We start from the raw sequence: 19,599 nt of genomic DNA, 5'->3' as shown, positions 1-19,599 counted from the left end.
TCCAACTCCAAAAAATCCTTGACCGATCAGGAATTGAACCCAATACCTATGTCAGTATTAGCCTTGAATTTACAAAGGAATTCCTGCTTCACTGGATACCCGGCAATGCCATTGTATGTTTTATATTTCTTCATTTTCATAGATGAATATAGATTCGTCTTCGTCATTTTTCTAGTAAAATTTCCGGCAACATTTCAAAAATTCAATATGACTCATATTGCACTTACTGTTCCTTGCTTTTAGAAACGACTACTTATTGCGGACGTGCCGGCAGAGTCGATCACAAGTCGCAAGATGCAGTCCCAGAACGTATACCTGCATGAAACCACTTAACTTTAATCGTTTCAGACTTTCGTAATAGGCTCATTTTCGCTATCATAGACCATAAACTCACCCTGCTGGCGAGAGAGCAAGCAAGCAAGCGCCACTTTGCAGCATGCAAGCCCACAGTTTATGGACAAAATAATTAAATCTTCACCGCGCTGCTTAAGTTTATTTCATTTAATGCTTTTTTCTGTTTTCTTCTTTCTGAAACAACAGGGTGACTACATATGGATCGAGCCCGTGTCTGGACGCGAATTCGATGTGGCCATCGGGGCCCGAGTGATCTCGGCCGAGGGACGGCGCATCCAGGTGCGTGACGACGACGGGAACGAACTATGGCTCACGCCGGAACGACGCATCAAAGCGATGCACGCCTCGTCCGTGCAGGGCGTCGAGGATATGATATCGCTGGGAGACCTGCACGAAGCCGGCATCCTGCGGAATCTGCTCATCCGCTACAATGACAATTTGATCTACGTGAGTGATTCAGCATATTTCTGATAGTTCTCATGCTTCTAACACAATTTTTTTTTGTAGACATACACCGGTTCCATCCTTGTAGCGGTGAACCCTTACCAGATCCTTCCGATTTACACAGCACATCAGATCAAATTGTACAAGGAGCGAAAGATAGGGGAACTGCCACCACACATTTTCGCCATCGGTGATAATTCGTACGCGCACATGCGACGCTACGGTCAGGATCAGTGTATTGTTATCTCGGGCGAATCGGGTGCCGGCAAGACCGAGAGTACGAAGCTGATTCTGCAGTACTTGGCGGCGATCAGTGGGAAGCACTCCTGGATCGAACAGCAAATACTCGAAGCGAATCCTATTCTCGAAGCATTTGGGAATGCCAAAACCGTGCGGAATGACAACTCGTCGCGGTTTGGAAAGTACATCGACATACACTTCAACAACGCCGGGGTTATCGAGGGTGCCAAGATTGAGCAGTATCTGCTGGAAAAGTCTCGAATCGTGTCTCAGAACGCTGAGGAAAGAAACTATCATGTGTTCTACTGTTTGCTGGATGGGTTGTCACCGGAGGAGAAGAGAAAGCTGGATCTCGGTCATGCGTCGGACTATCGATATCTCACCGGAGGGGGTTGCATCAGATGTGACGGGAGAAACGATGCGGCGGAGTTTGCCGATATACGTTCCGCCATGAAGGTGCTCTGCTTTTCGGATGGGGAAATTTGGGAAATTTTGAAGCTTTTGGCGGCTCTTCTGCACACCGGTAACATCAAGTACCGAGCGACAGTTATTGATAATCTGGACGCCACGGAGATCCCGGAGCATATTAATGTGGAAAGGGTGGCTAGTTTGTTGGAGGTTCCGTTGCAACCGTTCATAGATGCACTTACTCGGAAGACGTTGTTCGCCCATGGCGAAACGGTTGTGTCAACCTTGTCGCGGGATCAGTCGATGGACGTGCGAGACGCCTTCGTGAAGGGAATTTATGGGCGACTGTTTGTCCTGATCGTTAAGAAAATCAACTCGGCGATCTACAAACCAAAATCCACCACACGAAGTGCTATCGGGGTGTTGGACATCTTCGGTTTCGAGAATTTCGATCACAACAGCTTCGAGCAGTTTTGCATCAACTTCGCGAACGAGAATCTGCAGCAATTCTTCGTGCAGCACATCTTTAAGCTGGAGCAGGAAGAGTATAATCATGAGAGCATCAATTGGCAGCACATAGAGTTCGTCGACAATCAGGACGCACTGGATCTGATCGCCATCAAACAGCTCAACATAATGGCACTGATTGACGAGGAATCCAAGTTCCCCAAGGGTACCGATCAAACCATGTTGGCTAAATTGCACAAAACCCACGGTTCCCACCGGAACTATCTCAAACCAAAGTCGGACATCAACACCAGCTTTGGGCTAAATCATTTCGCGGGTGTCGTCTTCTACGATACCCGGGGTTTCCTGGAGAAGAATCGTGACACCTTCAGTGCCGATCTGCTGCAGCTCATCTCAAGCTCAACGAACAAATTCCTCCAGATGGTATTCGCCGAGGATATTGGAATGGGGGCGGAAACTCGCAAGCGAACGCCCACGCTGTCCACACAGTTCAAGAAAAGTTTGGATTCGCTGATGAAAACCCTAAGCCAGTGTCAGCCGTTCTTCATTCGGTGCATCAAACCGAACGAGCTGAAGAAACCGATGATGTTCGATCGAGCACTCTGCTGTCGGCAACTTCGCTACTCCGGAATGATGGAGACCATACGGATTCGTCGGGCCGGGTACCCGATTCGGCACAATTTCAGAGACTTCGTAGAGCGGTACCGGTTTCTGATTAATGGCGTTCCACCGGCGCACAGGACTGACTGCCGGCATGCGACCTCGAAGATCTGCGCGACCGTGCTGGGGCGATCTGACTATCAGCTGGGTCACACGAAGGTGTTTCTGAAGGACGCCCACGATTTGTTCCTCGAGCAAGAGCGCGATCGGGTACTGACGAGGAAGATATTGATTCTACAGCGTTCGATTCGGGGCTGGGTATATCGGAGACGATTCCTCCGGATGAGACAGGCAGCGATTACGATCCAGAAGTACTGGAAGGGATACGCACAACGGCAGCGCTACAAGAAGATGAAGATCGGCTACATGAGGCTGCAGGCCTTGATACGATCACGGGTACTGAGTCATCGTTTTCGACATCTGCGGGGACACATTGTTCGGTTGCAGGCTAGGATTCGTGGCTATTTGGTGCGGAGGGAATACGGACATAAAATGTGGGCCGTTATCAAGATTCAGTCCCACGTGAGGAAGATGATTGCGGTGAAGCGGTATCAGAAGTTGAAGCTTGAATACCGGCGACATCATGAAGCGCTTAGGTTGCGGCGGATGGAGGAAGACGAATTGAAGCATCAAGGAAACAAGCGGGCGAAAGAGATAGCCGAGCAACACTACCGGGATCGGTTGAATGACATTGAGCGGAAAGACATGGAGATCGAATTGGAGGAGCGAAGGCGCATCGAAGTGAAAAAGAATATCATCAACGATGCAGCGAGGAAAGCAGATGAACCGGTGGACGACAGCAAGCTGGTGGAAGCGATGTTCGACTTCCTGCCGGATTCTAGCAGTGAAGCTCCTACTCCACACGGAGGACGGGAAACTTCTGTGTTCAACGATCTACCCGTCAACCAGAATAACCACGAGGATATTATCGGACCGATGCACACTGTCTCCGAAGATGAGGAGGATCTTTCGGAGTTCAAGTTTCAAAAGTTTGCCGCGACATATTTCCAGGGCAACATTACTCACTATTATTCTCGAAAACCTCTGAAACATCCTTTGCTCCCACTCCACACCCAAGGAGATCAACTAGCCGCACAAGCACTGTGGATAACAATCCTCCGGTTTACCGGGGATCTCCCAGAACCACGCTACCACACAATGGATCGCGATAACACCTCGGTTATGTCCAAAGTCACTGCCACATTGGGACGAAATTTCATCCGCAGCAAGGAATTTCAGGAAGCGCAGATGATGGGGCTGGATCCGGAGGCGTTCCTCAAACAGAAACCCAGATCGATCCGACACAAGCTCGTGTCTCTGACCCTGAAGCGCAAGAACAAACTCGGCGAAGATGTGCGACGTCGGCTGCAGGACGAAGAATATACCGCCGACAGTTATCAGTCGTGGCTGGAATCGCGACCAACGTCAAACCTCGAGAAGCTTCACTTCATCATTGGCCATGGTATCCTGCGAGCGGAACTCCGCGACGAAATATACTGCCAAATTTGCAAACAACTCACCAACAATCCATCCAAATCGTCTCATGCCAGAGGTTGGATTCTGCTCTCGTTGTGCGTGGGATGCTTCGCTCCATCGGAGAAGTTCGTGAGCTACCTCCGATCGTTTATAAGAGAAGGTCCACCCGGTTACGCTCCTTATTGCGAAGAACGACTCAAGCGAACGTTCAACAACGGCACCCGGAATCAGCCACCATCCTGGTTAGAGTTACAAGCGACCAAGTCGAAGAAACCAATCATGCTACCGATAACCTTCATGGACGGTAACACCAAAACACTTCTGGCAGATTCCGCGACCACTGCGCGAGAGCTCTGCAACCAGTTGTCGGACAAAATCGCGCTCAAGGATCAATTCGGCTTCTCGCTGTACATCGCGTTGTTCGATAAAGTGTCCTCCCTGGGAAGTGGGGGAGATCACGTGATGGATGCGATTTCGCAATGCGAACAGTACGCTAAGGAACAAGGCGCCCAGGAACGGAACGCCCCGTGGCGGTTATTCTTCCGGAAGGAGATTTTCGCACCCTGGCACAATCCCATCGAGGATCAAGTCGCGACGAATTTAATCTACCAGCAGGTTGTTCGTGGGGTTAAATTCGGCGAGTACCGATGTGACAAAGAGGAAGATCTGGCGATGATTGCCGCCCAGCAGTACTACATCGAGTACAACACGGACATGTCGATGGATCGGTTGTACACGCTGTTGCCAAACTTCATCCCGGACTACTGCTTGACGGGTATCGAGAAGGCCATCGATCGTTGGGCTGCGCTTGTACTTCAGGCCTACAAGAAAAGTTACTACCTGAAGGACAAGGCTCAACCATTGAAGGTGAAGGAAGATGTGGTGGGGTATGCGAAGTATAAGTGGCCGCTACTGTTTTCGAGATTCTATGAAGCGTATAGGTAAAACCCAGTAATTTGCTTCGCACAAGCATTGTGTTTAAATTTGTTTTTCCGCTACTCAGAAACTCTGGTCCTAACCTGCCCAAGAATGATGTGATCATCGCCGTCAACTGGACCGGTGTGTATGTGGTCGACGATCAGGAGCAAGTCCTGCTTGAGTTGTCCTTCCCCGAGATTACCGCTGTGTCGAGTCAGAAGACGAACAAGGTGTTCACGCAAACCTTCTCGCTGTCAACGGTGCGCAACGAGGAGTTCACGTTCCAAAGTCCCAACGCGGAAGATATAAGGGATTTGGTGGTGTATTTCCTGGAAGGATTAAAGAAACGGTAAGATGTGACGGCTGAGATTAGTGCTGCTGTTTTTCAAATCATTCATTTGAGATCGATCGAACAATAACGATCATGCTTGACAACACTTGTATTCATAAGAATATCGCGAGCTCATGAACCAATTTGACGAATGGGCATGTTTCTATTCTCACTGTATCTGTATCCATTCGATTGAACAGGCACTCCATTATCCAATCCGCTTGTCCTGCTGTTCTTTAGATCTACTTTTGTTCCTATCAATCGAAGTAGTGACCACGACGTTGAACTACGACGTTCGACGTTGAACTACGGAATCATATCATTTAATCCGCTTGTTTAGCACTTCGGATATTATTTTAGAATGCACAGAAATTTTTGAAAGGAGCTTTTAGTTATTTAGTGTTTTTTACTGCTTCAATATATAGGAAAGTAATTTTTCATTCATAATTTTAATCTTAAAGGGGCCTCATTCTACCTGAAAATTCATTACAGTCATTGTCACTCCCCGAACTCATGATACAAAACCAATGTCGTCAACGCAAATTTACCCTCCCGCTTCAAAAACAAATACCTCCGCTCCGTACTGACAATATAAATATATCACGCTTAACTTTTCAATAGGACCTATCTGTTTTGATCGATTCTCTTTATCGACATTCTCTTCAGATAACAACTGCCTTGCAGACTTATTTTGCGATATTTTGTCAGGTAATTTGATATACGAGGCTCTCTTCTAAAACCGAGATCGTTGAAAACATCTGGAAATACTTTTACCGCCGAGTTATTAACGATAGAGAATATCGATGAAAAGAATCGATCAAAACACATAGGTCCTATTAAAAAATTAAGCGTGATATCTTACTTCATAGCAAACCGTTATTTCATTCAAAAACTATTGATTTTTGCACAGAATGTATGCACTGAAATGCGGCAGTAGAAATAATTTCTATCAATTGATGTAAATATCTCTGCGAAATATCGAGAAATGGCGAAGCTTAACCGCAGTAACTCCTCTCTTCTTTCCCATTGTTCGTATAACGAACGTGCATTTGATTCGTTTATCACGTAGGTTAAATGATTTTGGTTTGTCCAGTCGAAAACATGATCTTGGTTTGTCTACTTTTTGGAATGCTCTAGTTCAGCGCACCTGTGTCAAATCAGGTATTCGAGTGTTTCTAAACATATAAATAAAATTGTCTTTTACATTATGCACGGTAGTTTTATAGTATTTCCGACAGAATCAAATGTTTTAAAGGATTATAAATTGGTTCTATTGGTGTCAACGCACCCCTCATTTGGGATAACTTTTAATGAACCACCAGATGATTATTTGGTACGTATTCAGACCTATCCTGGATTATAACACATACAAATATTGTAAACATCATGGATGCACACCATTTGTATAAGATTTATAAATCTTAATCATGTAATTAATGCATCTTGAAGACTTCGATTCTGATCATGGTTTGTCGGATGCGCTGATTCGTTCACATGATTATTATGGCAACCGCTTGGTGCGCTGCAGTTTGTTTGTTTTGTTTTGTTGTCCTTCGCGCGAAGCAGAAATAAAGTTTATCTGTGTAAGGTGCTGTTCACCTTTAACCCTTTCAATACGGTAGTGTGCTCCGCCGGAGTGCTACCGCTGTACGGAGCATTGCGCCGAAGAGTATGCACATCGCGCTGGGGTGATCGATGTACAGTATGACATTCATGTCGTCTAAAGACGACGCTCGTACACACAGGTCGCAGCGCGGATGTCGTCTATAGACGACGCTCGTAGCGAAAGGGTTAAATGCCCAAGAAGAGACAATATTCTGAAGAAACCCTAAATTATGAATGGATCGATATGGTAACAGTAAACTCAAGCAATGAGAAATGCAACATCTACTCGAAAATTTCGAATTTTTTCATTCGAAAATGGTGATTTCTAAAACCGAACAAAACATAATCATTTTTCGGACAAACCCTGATCATAATTTCTCTTTGAAGAAAATCGTTAAAAAACATAAAAAATCGGATAATTTGAACGCCTTATTTGGGGCTTTTTAACAACTCAAAGTCGTCTTGATTATATGTAATTTTCATTATGAAAAATCGATTTGCATTTACTAGTTTCGTGAAAACACCTTAAATCGGCAAAACTAACATCATTTACCTTATATATCACGTATATGTCATATGTCATGTATATGTCATATCTTTAGGATCTTCTACAACAGATTACTGATGAAGAGAATCGTTTAAAGCCATCAGTCCAGTTTTATCCTGTTTTTTCATATGTGCTTCACACTCTTACTATTCCTGTTGAAATTGTGGAAAGAACCCTTTCTGAATACAACCGAAGAATACACTGTGTGTCACTACTATATATCTGCTCAATTTTTCAGAATTTCCAGAGTTATGTAAGAAGTCGGTTGTATTGAAATTTAAAGTGTAGGATATAAAAACTGTCTTTATTTATAAGACTAACTTAAAAGAGTTTTATAACTATATAACCACATGGAGAAACTCTCTCTTATTTACAAACTTGAAGTCAAATTCACATGAATTACAATAAGTTTCTTCAGTTCTCAATCAGTTCAAATAACCAATTCGGGATGGTTTCGACCAAGCTGAGCCATGTTGTAATGTGTATCTCGTTCTATGCAGAGGATATAAAAAACACTATCAAAATGTCAAATTTCGATTTTGAATAAAAAGAAAATGAGGATTGAAGTTAGGTTCGATGCAGTGATTTATAACCATAAAAAAGGCACCTCAATTAATCACATTGTCGAGCAATTTTACGACGATCTTCTATCAGCGATTTTATGGAAATGAAGCATTAAATACGAAATTTTTCCAGTTTTACCAAAATGATACCTAGAAAAAAACAATTTTATAGGATCCAGTTTTCTTCCATTTTTTTTAAGAGCAATCTTCCAGTTTTTTTTAAATATTATTGGCAACCCTGCTCGCGACTGTGATTCCAGTCTGTCAGTTGTTGAATTATAACGACTTTAAACTTTGTCAGTTCATTCGCCTCTAGTCTTGAGAAAAACCTTTGACGACAACTTGAAAACAAACCCCCTTCTCCCATGCCTTGAGAAAAACACTCGACTTCCGCTCGAGGGCTCGTCAGCAAACGATGGTCACCCCACATACACCGAAGAAGAAGTGGTTGGATTTCAAATCCCGAATGGCTTATTTATACCAAACTAGCTGACCCGGCAAACTTCGTCCCGCCCAAAATTTGTTTTTTTGTTATCAATAGCAATAAAAAAAATCAATACCTTCAAACTTTCACGTTTTCTTACTAAGCGCAAGTTCATGAGTCCAATCGCAGAACTGTTCATTGATTAATTTTATAATCGACCCCGTTGAATTTACCTTCTACTTAAAAATTCCTAGTACTTCTACCAAAATTCATCATTATAATATAAGATTATTTTCAGACACAATTCTCGTTCAAGATTTTTCAAACACTTGCAAATAACATGTTTCTCCGTTACTTGGAATAACAGTTTCATACAGAAAATATGACAGAAAAAAGACAGATTCACCATAGAAACGTTTCGTGCCCCCTAAAATTTTCAAATACCAAATTTGCCTGATTATTCGTTTGATTAGATTTCGAGTTATGAAGAAATTTGTTTTTCATCTGTATGACAGCTATACATTCAAAGCATTTTGGGATTAGAGAATTGTAATGTATAGCATATCAAACAAATCTTAGAAATTCCGAGTTGATTGGTATGCAAATCAACAAAATTCGTTCGCAGTGGAAATGATCAATCGCAGTGATCTGTCAAAATTCCGAGTTATTGATTGCATTAGGTTAAGCATTGCGTAAGCTATATACAACATTTATAAGATTTGGAAAATCATGCGTGCTCATCTAAATCCCCTTATAACTCCAAACTTCAAATTCGTTTTTCTCAAAATCATAAAACTGCCACATAGTCCGGTCTGACTTAATCAAGGGGAAGGGGAAAATCATGAGCATAGAAATTATATCCTAAAATTAAAAATAAAATGCTTCGTGCAATCCTGCTGCAGTATGTTTATCGCAAATCGCGAAATAAAGCTTCCGGATGGATATCCGAACATCTATGAACTATCCAACGAAATCATTGGATACAAGCCAATCACAAATGCTAAACATAATTGCACCACTATTGACTCCTATAGCAGTTACGGTTTCACACCAATCTGCCGAGAAGGGTATTCGAGGGTGAAAAATTAAACAAACACGGACCATCGATGAACAGTTAGCGACGAAAGGGGTCGAATGACTTTTGATTTATGTTGGCAGCAAAACTGCTTGAAGAAGCAAAAACTCATTTTCAATTGAATTCGAATGCTGATGGCTACATAGTTCCCTGACTATTCTCAGTTGAATATGACTTTGCCGAGTTCTGATCAGCATGCTCATAAAAAACTGTTTATCATGCCTTTTATTATCATTACTTCTCGGGCATTTGTAGGGGAGATTTAGCACGAATTTATGGAAAGTGATTTTCCACAATACGCGAATGGATTAACAGTTTCGGAAATCTAGAATGTTTCAGCCAAAGGCAATCGATTGAGCTTCGTGCAATTTGGCTCATGACATTGTTTTGTTTCTTCCATATATATTTCATATTTAATGTAAAAACCATATACAGGGTAACTTCGATATAACGTACATTTCATTTTTGAAATTGTACGTTATATTGAAGCATAATAAAGAACTCAGAAACGTAGCTTATATTACTTTATTGTGTTGCTGTTTGGTTAAGGTTGATGATAAAATTCAATTAGAAGACGAAGTCAGCCTTTCTCATGATGTTTCCTTCGAACTGCTGGTTGAATCTTGATTCATTTAGAATCTGGAATCACAAAACCAGTTGTATTTTGAGATTGATTGAAGAAACAAAACATGTTTTAGTATCAAAATACAGATAGTTTATTTTTATTTCAGAAAAATAATATTCAAATAAATATTCCTTTACACTTTGAAAATGTGTACGTTTTGTCGAGGTAAAATGTGTACGTTATATCGAGGGTACCTTATATCGAAGTTCACCTGTATTTATTGACCGATCCAAATATACTCTTCCTAATGCTCCATTCCACATGTATCTCATTGCTTCAATGCGGGAAGCCGAGGTTGTGAAAATGAATTATGTATTTTCGTTCGACTCAATACATTCATCAAATTCAAATGAGAAGGAATTGCCTTCGTTTGGCAATGAACCTTTTCGGATCTCAATTGTCAATGTTAACCAATTTCAAACGATCGAGCAATGTTTTCTTTGATGACGAATGGTATGTTTTTAGTCATTTTTTTCAGTTTTTTTTCGTTTGATTTTGAATTTTCTCCGCACTGGTTAAAATCCATCTGCTGTTTTACTTACAATTGTCCTTTTTTTTCAGCTCCAAATTTGTGATAGCCTTACAGGATTACAAAGCTCCTGGAGAAGGTACCAGTTTCCTATCTTTTTTGAAGGGAGATTTGATCATCCTAGAGGATGAGAGTACCGGAGAATCCGTTCTCAATTCTGGTTGGTGTATAGGTAAGTACCACATCCGTTCAGCATTTGGACGTGAACTCATGGTTAAAATGTTTTTAGGTTGTTGTGAACGTTCCCAGGAACGGGGTGACTTCCCTGCGGAAATAGTGTACGTGCTACCGACCCTAACCAAGCCTCCGCTGGAAATTTTGGCACTGTTCAGCGTAGAAGATGCACATCACGGCAAACGACTAAACTCGATACATTCCAACGGTGGAACCGAAACCCGGGAGCGACCGCACAACCTTGCAGATTATTCGCTAGACCACTTCAGGCCACCCCCCAAACGCACCATGTCGAAAGCCCTGACCACACTCAGCTCAAAACGTGGCAGTGACGAATTGTGGCGCTACTCGCGGGAACCTTTAAAACAACCTCTCCTCAAAAAGCTACTGGCCAAGGAGGAACTAGCGGAGGAAGCCTGTATGGCCTTCATCGCAATCATGAAGTACATGGGTGATTTGCCATCGAAGCGACCCCGAATTGGTAACGAAGTTACCGATCACATCTTCGATGGACCACTCAAACACGAAATCCTACGGGACGAGATATACTGCCAGTTGATGAAACAGCTCACTGATAACCGAAATCGCATTTCCGAAGAGCGTGGCTGGGAACTGATGTGGCTCTCGACCGGTCTGTTCGCCTGCAGTCAACAGTTGCTCAAAGAGTTGACTCTATTTCTGCGAAGTCGTCGCCATCCGATTTCCCAGGATTCTTTGCACCGCCTGCAAAAGACCATTCGCAACGGTCAGCGCAAATACCCGCCCCACCAGGTCGAAGTGGAAGCAATTCAACACAAAACGACACAAATCTTCCACAAAGTTTACTTCCCGGACGATACCGACGAAGCGTTTGAGGTGGACTCCTCAACCCGAGCGAAAGATTTCTGCCAGAACATTTCACAGCGACTGAATCTACGGTCCAGTGAGGGTTTTAGCTTGTTTGTAAAAATAGCCGACAAAGTGATATCAGTGCCAGAGGGAGACTTCTTCTTCGACTTCGTGCGTCACCTGACCGACTGGATCAAGAAGGCGCGACCGACGAGGGACGGCTCGAACCCGCAATTCACCTATCAGGTGTTCTTCATGAAGAAGCTATGGACGAACACGGTGCCGGGCAAGGACAAGAACGCGGATCTGATATTCCACTACCACCAGGAGCTGCCCAAGCTGCTACGGGGGTACCACAAGTGCTCGAAGGACGAATCGGTGAAGCTGGCCGCCCTGGTGTATCGGGTCCGGTTCGGGGAAAGCAAGCAGGAGTTGCAAGCGATACCGTGAGTGTGTTTTTTAAAAGCTCGTTCTTCACTTTTTGTTTGACGGTATCTCGCATGCAATTGTTTTTAGATGAGACTGTATTTTTTTTAGAAATTTGTCCCGTTCCGGTGGATTTTCATTCATTGCGGCGGTCAGTGTTCTACAACTCTTCCTCTCCTTCGAATTATTTCAGTTTATTCATAATATAATTCTGGTTCAGACCGTTTCCCTGATTTCAAGACATGGACGAGTGAATTTATTACTCTTGATGTACGTTTTAATCTGCTTGAACTTCCAAAATTTCTCCCTGACGCTGTATCGATATTGATATGTTAATTTGAATCTAACAGTTTCAAAATGGCTATATTCGAATGGATAGTTCGGTCTGACTGTTGAGCAAACAGCCTTACATCAAGAACATCTACTCTACTACTGTGAATCGGAGGTCTCCGTAGCTATAACGGTTACGCGTTCGCTTATAGAGCGAACAACCGTGGGTTCAATTCTAGGATTCTACATAATCTAATTATAGTAATATATTGATGATCTATTATGCCTTTTCAAGGCATAATAGATGCCTTGAAAGATTTCTTTTTTTTTTTTTTTAGTTTAAAGTCTCCATACTAAAAAATCTATATAAAAATCAATCAATCTGCCATGAATCTTCTGAACAGCACAATGGTCCAGGGAACGAATTTAAGTGGAAATTTGTATCTAGATTTCGATAGTTATGGTTTAGACAAAAATGATTTGCGCTTGGTATTTCCGAGGAAGATTCGATTCCTCTTTTGAGGGTTAAGGTCGTTGTCTGTAACAGCTTGCTCTCTAAGGTGGCACCGAGATATGCTACCTCATTGGATCAGTCTAAGGGATTATTTCCTAAGCTGAATGTGGAAAAATTGTGATCTGGATTTTCACCGCATTCACGCGAATATGAATATTCAGTTTAGTTTAAGTATTCAGACATGAAAACAAGACCAAGCTGATGTTTAGTCGCTAGGACACATTTCGTTCATTCCTCATGGCCGTTTCATAGAACAGAACAGAAGACTGACTATCATCTGGTAAGGGAGAAATATCTGAGGTGTATATATTGCATTGTAGCGATCCCTGGAGGCTGCCTCTGTGTGTTCCGCTGGACAGACGTTGTGGTTTGTCTGAAAGGTAGTTTTTAATAATCAGAGTCAAAGCTAGTTTGAGAGAATAATCAATCCTCAAAATATGTGACTGCGATTAAGGATGTCAATCTCTACTGGTCACTGCCGTGTGCAAGTAAAATCAAAATACCTACTTTTTTCCAAGATTCAACAAGATTCGGCTTGATTCGTCGAGCTGTATGAAATGAATATTCAGAACCTGGGAATTATCGATGGTTGAGGTCAACTGGAAGGCTGGATCAACACTAAGACAATAGAAACTATTTATTGCACCTTTGTATTTTTTATTTAGGCTCACTTGGCGTTGGCCTGACGTAGTCGGGGGTTCAATATTTTGTATGTTTATAACTAATCTGAAAACGTTGATTGGACCTAGCCGGACCAAGGAACTGGATTTGTTCGTAATTAGACCATTCGAGCGGGTCACACTTGGGGTTGCGGGACCATAGAGCTTAGATTTATTTACTAACATTGTTTTCACAACATCTAAATGCGCCTCTTTGTTCTGTGTTTCGGTGACAAACTGTTGGTATCCATCGATGCTGGAAGCAGTAGGGAAAAGTTGCCCCAATACGATCGGTGGCCCTGAACCGACCACCCCTTGGATCTCGAGAATGAATAGTGAACTCTTTCCTGCTCACTTCATTCTAGCGTTTTGGCGCCGTTAGATTTTTGACCTGGACGGAAACTGAGTTACCAAATGGGCTGAAAAGTCCCGGGATTTTAAATTAAAACAATCGTTTTTTTTTTTGGCAAAGCGGTATTTATTCCTCAACATAGTTTCCTACGAGGGCAATAAACTCGATATAGCGAGTTTCTAATAATTTCGATTCCCTTTCAGTAGTACGAAACGGATTCGAAATATGTCTCAGTGCCACTCTGCAGACTGCGTATTGGACTCAAGAGTGTGGTAATGGATTCATGTTTCATCCATTATCATAAAACGTCGAAAGAAGTCCACTCGATTACGATTACGCGACAACCGGAATCAGATCAGAATGCGATATTCCTTTTTTTTTTTCATTTTCTATACGAATGCTGAGATAGTGACACTTAAACAACTGTAGTTTGTGAACAAATAAACGAAATGTCATGAAACTTTACACATGGGCTAATGACAGATGAACCTCTCGAAATTAATCTTATTCATTTTTAATGGCGCCATCTGTTGAAAAATTCCAGGGCTTCAATCGTTGAGGGTTGAGCGGTGAGCGTTTAGCGATGAGCGTTTAGCGTTTAGCGTTGAGCTTTGAGCTATGAGCTTTAGCGTTTAGTAGTGAGCGTTTAGAATTAAGCATTGAGCGTTGAGCGTTTAGCGTTCAGCGTTAAGTGTTGAGCGTTGAACGTTTCCGTTTCCGTTCTCGTTTCCGTTTTCGTTTCGGTTTTCACCATCACTAAGTCACTATTTTAGTTTCCAAAATGGCATCGGAAAAGGACATTCGACTTCCGCTGTTATAGCCCTTTCACCCAATACCCATATCGTAGGGGTTATCCATCATTGTATGTCATTTAGAGCCATTATCAGCAACCCGGAAGTCAAAACAAGATCTCACCCGTTTCCTATATAATTGGGAACGTATGTCACTCTGGCCAACTGGGAGTAGATTCGATGAAAAAATCGATGGTCGGTACAGGACCATGGGGGTGTGTCGTTTTAGGACCACCATGTATCAAACTATTTTTTTAAAAATCGAAAAAAAGGATTTCCGATTTTGCTTCTGTTTTACCCTTATTTAGCACTCATGAACCATGCCGATCAGTATAAAACATAGTTTAAGAGTTATAGTATTCATTTCGACGCCGAAGTCAGCAAAAAACGAGAATTTTATGTGATGAATGGCCGTTGCAATTTAGGGGGTCGATTCAGGCACACCTTCCCCTATACTACAACTATTTCTCAATCAAAATTGAATTCAAATTGCTTTTAATAACAAACAAAATATGTTCCTACTGATGAATGATCTTGGTTTGTCCGATTTTGGGTGTTTTCACGCAACTAGTAAATTCAAATCGATTTTTCTTCATGAAAATCAAAATCATAATCAAGACATATAAATCAAGTTTGGGTATGTTGAAAAAACCCAAGTCTCTAGTTGCTAATACTACCATAAGGCGTTGAAATTATTAAATTTTTTATGTATTTAATGATTTTCCTCAAAGAGAAATTATGATCATGGTTTGTCCGGTTTAAGAAATCACCATTTTTGAATGAAAAAATCCAAATATTCAAGTAGATGTTGCATTTCTCATTGCTTGAGTTTACTATCATCATATTGATCCATTCATAATTTAGGCTTTCTTCAGAATATTGCCTTATTTGAGCATTTTAAAAGTGTTCACCACAACACACTCAACTCATAGAAACTTCATTTCTGCTATGCGTGAAGGACACCATAAATAAAACAAACTGCAGCGCGTCAAGCGGTTGCCATAGTTATCATGTGCACGAACCAACATTAGTGAATCGGTCAACTCATGATCAGAATTGAGGTCACCTAAATGCATTATTTAGATGGTTTAGCTATTTAAATCTGATACAAATGGTGTACAAACATGATGTTTACATTATTTGTACGTGTTATAATCCAGAAAAGGTCTGAATACGTACCAAATAATCATTGATTAGTTAGCTCAAATGAGAGGTGCATTGACACCAATAGAAGATGGATTTTATAATCCTTTAAAACATTGAATCCGTGAAAATATACTATAAACCTTCTGTGAATCACGAAAAAGACAATTTGGAAAGATAAGAAAAATTAAATAATGGAAAATTATAAGGGTGGTGTGGACATTGTTGACGTAGGACAACGACATTATTTTATATGATTTTTGACATTGAAGGGTGTCCCACCTCAAATTTTGTTTTCCTTAAGATGATCAATTGAATTATTGTGAAATGTAAAGCATTTTCTAAACGAGCTAAGCCCCACGTTTTGATTGTCCCGTTTTGTGCTCCACAAATTGTATCGACGAAAGGTAGCAATCGGAGTAACAGCGAAATGTAATTTGAATACATTTCCCAACACGGACTTCAAAACCAAGGAGCCTTGGGGCATCGACATTGCAAATATATGGAAGCCGCGGGTTCTATTGTACTCGCTTGCATTTGTGCACACCGGAATGTGTTCCCCTAACACAAACTTCAAAACGAAGGAGCCTGGGCGAATCGGCATACAGATAAGTATAAAAGGTTGAAGTTGAAATTATTGATTTATGTAACCCGGAAGTTCTTTTGTATTTTGTATTAACGCACTCCGGAATGTGTTTTCTGGCACTAAAGCGGGTACGAAGGGTTGCTCAGCTCGGTTATTTAAGACAGTATTGGAAGGTATGCCTTCATATCTTCAGCTCACTGAACTTCTACACATACCGTTTGGCAAAACGTTGATGACCATTTGCTGTGATAACGTCGATTGATTCAACAATATGCGTTTAACGTGAATGTCAAAATCGAAACTGAGTGGCTGAAGTTCATCAAACTAAGCAAATTCGTGGATCGAGGAATACGTACACTTGAGTGATGCAATAACTCGTTTGACGTTTCTTCTGTTCACATTTTTTTTGTAAGTACCCGATAAATGAATCAAATGACCGAGAGGCATCATGCCATACGTAAAAAGATAACGGACGATCAGACTTATTCATTGAATTGACTTGCAACGAAGAACGTAATCTATCACAAAGCAAACATTGATCTAACATGGGATTTGTCCAAACTCTTTGCTTACAAAGTAAGTATGTTGAACTCAATTTAATTCGGAAATTGTTTCATTCAATTAATAATTTATTCAATACAAACTAATGATTACTAAGCCAATGGTAATCCTACGTCAACCTTGCGGTTATATTTCATTGTTAGGCTCTCTTTTTGTAGGGGCTGGGCTGTAACAACTCCAGCGTAAGATTTGTTTTCATGGCGTGCTCGTACTATTTTCAGCCTCCGGAAAAGTCATGTTGGACCCTCGAAAACTCAAATAATTCGATTCTTTCGTCTCCGCACTTTCTGTTTTTGAAGACGGTGATCGGACGTACTGCTGTCATTGCCCAGTTGTTCACGTCACACATTATCATGCCGGGAGTTCGAGTTCGATTCCAGTACTGGTCGGGGAATTTTTCGTTAAATTATTTTTCCGACATGCACTTTGATCACGCGTATTCTAAAGTTTGCCACTAAGAATTCATCCAGGCATATTATTTAGCATGTCGTTATTCAAAAAACAAATCAACTGAACGCAGATTTTACAAGCACTGAAGTTAAATAGAGGTATTATTTCATAGCAGCGTATCCTCATTGCATGGTTAGTGATCGAGTGTGCCCTCCAGAAAGCGTTTATGTTTAAACATATCAGATTGTTTTTTCCCTAGTTTTTCCAAGCTGCTAAACAAACTAACCGAACTTATGTTGCTATTTTTTCAGTCAAATGCTCCGAGAATTGGTCCCATCGGATCTCATCAAATTACAGACAGCGAACGATTGGAAGCGTTCCATCGTTGCCGCTTACAACCAAGACGCTGGGATGTCCCCAGAAGACGCGAAAATCACATTCCTTAAAATAGTGTACAGGTAATAGAAATCCCGTCTAGCGCCATCTATACACTTACATTTACCCCATTCAAACCCCTTCTTTACCAGATGGCCCACATTTGGTTCGGCATTTTTCGAAGTCAAACAAACTACGGAACCAAACTATCCGGAAATGCTCCTGATTGCCATCAACAAACACGGAGTTAGTCTCATTCATCCAAGCTCGAAGGTAATCTGCCAGAACTATGCCCATGTAGTGTCCTCCGTCTACAGCTTATTCATTATTTCAGGACATTCTGGTGACCCATCCCTTCACCCGCATCTCCAACTGGTCTTCCGGCAATACTTACTTCCACATGACGATTGGCAATTTAGTCCGTGGCTCGAAGCTGCTCTGCGAGACCTCTCTCGGGTACAAGATGGACGATCTGTTGACCTCGTACATATCGCTAATGCTGACCAACATGAACAAACAGCGAACGATAAGAGTGAAGTGAACTTGCGTTATTGGCTATCCGGGGACGGCACAGCTCAGAGCAGGTTTATATTATTGTTTTTAACATTAACGAAACATTCGCTGGTGACTTATAAGTATTTATTTTGTTTGAGCTTTGCTACTATTTTTGTTTTAGCTTGCAGGAGCGTATTATTTAAATAGGATTGTTAGAACAAATTTTCGGTTTCCCTATGCTGCAGTAGGGATTTATTTGTAGTTCCACACTGATATTAGTATACATTTGAACACCAAGTCGTTTAGCGATGCCTCCGAATACATATCACTTACTCACTCTCTCCGATGGTAGGACTCACGCTTGAAACCAATAGATTTTCCTTCGAGGGCATGAATTCAACGACATTTTTACTCACTACTCCAACTCATCTTTCGAGCGGATCTTTAAGGTTATTTTAAAATTCAATCATTTTAGAGATAATTTTATTGCTGCTGGGTTCCAAAATATCACAAACTAAGTATGCTTTTATTTATTCCCCAATGCCCATTTTTCCATTAGCACACTAAATTTCACCCTTAGATACTGCGGTAGACATAGTTTTAACGGCGCAAGAATGTTCGCATTGGAGAGACCCCTCATTTAGTCGCCCGAATTTTCACCTGTCCCATTTCACAGTCGCGTAAGAGGTGAGAGAAAGCTCAAATTTTGGAATGGTTGCCTTTCGGATTGCAAGAAATCGAGTGATTTGAGTGAGAATGGTTAGAGATGATTGTGCATTTACAGTGTTAGCGGGAGATAAACAGTTGAGCGCCATTGGAGAAGCGCCCAATCGGGAGTCACTGCGTACGCATCTCTCAATTGGGCACTGTTGCGATGCGCGGTGTATAAGCATTATTCGAGGTTTTCTTGAAGTAAGGTTTGATATTTTTGTAATTTTATTATAACTCTGTTATGCGCTACTTTATAACTATTTACTATTAAATGGTCGTTTACACAATAAAGTTTACATCATGGAAGCAGCGGTAGGATTTGTTCATCCGAAATAGCCTTGATTTGGTTGATTAGGTAATTTTTGAGGTGAGGCTACATATATTTTAAAGTGTGTCAATTCAGAAAACTTTGTTTCTTTTGAGGAAATAGCTTCAACATAGAAAATTCTTTTTGTTGCTAATCGTTCTCGATAATTTTCATGCGAAAACGAAAGCGAAAAAGGTAGTTAATTTTGAGAAGAGCTCAGAAGTGTGTAATTATTTGAAGGGAGATGGGAATCTTAAAAAATATCTTACTAAACTTAATTCCGTGCGCTCATCTGCTCAGTAGTCAGCACCTTCTCCAGTGTCTCGCCTTTCACCGATAGGGAGATATGG

The 19,599-nt window shown here is 41.5% G+C and overlaps 1 protein-coding gene across 5 annotated transcripts in view; it reads left to right on the top strand.

Moving 5' to 3' along the window:
* LOC129775903 (myosin-VIIa) overlaps positions 1-19,248 on the top strand; it is an 84,786-nt gene extending 65,538 nt beyond the window's left edge. For 4 of the 5 annotated variants that reach the window (XM_055781128.1, XM_055781130.1, XM_055781129.1 and 1 more), the window contains 8 exons: positions 541-801; positions 862-4,991; positions 5,054-5,317; positions 10,700-10,839; positions 10,897-12,115; positions 17,673-17,819; positions 17,889-18,009; positions 18,071-19,248. In XM_055781128.1, coding sequence (XP_055637103.1) covers positions 541-801; positions 862-4,991; positions 5,054-5,317; positions 10,700-10,839; positions 10,897-12,115; positions 17,673-17,819; positions 17,889-18,009; positions 18,071-18,277 — 6,489 coding nt within the window. In that variant the 3' untranslated portion in view covers positions 18,278-19,248. Of the gene's footprint in view, positions 1-540; positions 802-861; positions 4,992-5,053; positions 5,318-10,699; positions 10,840-10,896; positions 12,116-16,231; positions 17,647-17,672; positions 17,820-17,888; positions 18,010-18,070 lie in introns of those variants that run through there. The other variant, XM_055781131.1, reaches the window with a different exon arrangement.
* The last annotated feature ends 351 nt before the right edge of the window (positions 19,249-19,599 follow it).

This window comes from Toxorhynchites rutilus, chromosome 3 (assembly GCF_029784135.1).
Source record: "Toxorhynchites rutilus septentrionalis strain SRP chromosome 3, ASM2978413v1, whole genome shotgun sequence".
Lineage (NCBI taxonomy): Eukaryota > Metazoa > Arthropoda > Insecta > Diptera > Culicidae > Toxorhynchites > Toxorhynchites rutilus.
Note: the sequence above shows the minus strand (reverse complement) of the source record. Positions and strands in the feature narration are given on the sequence as shown.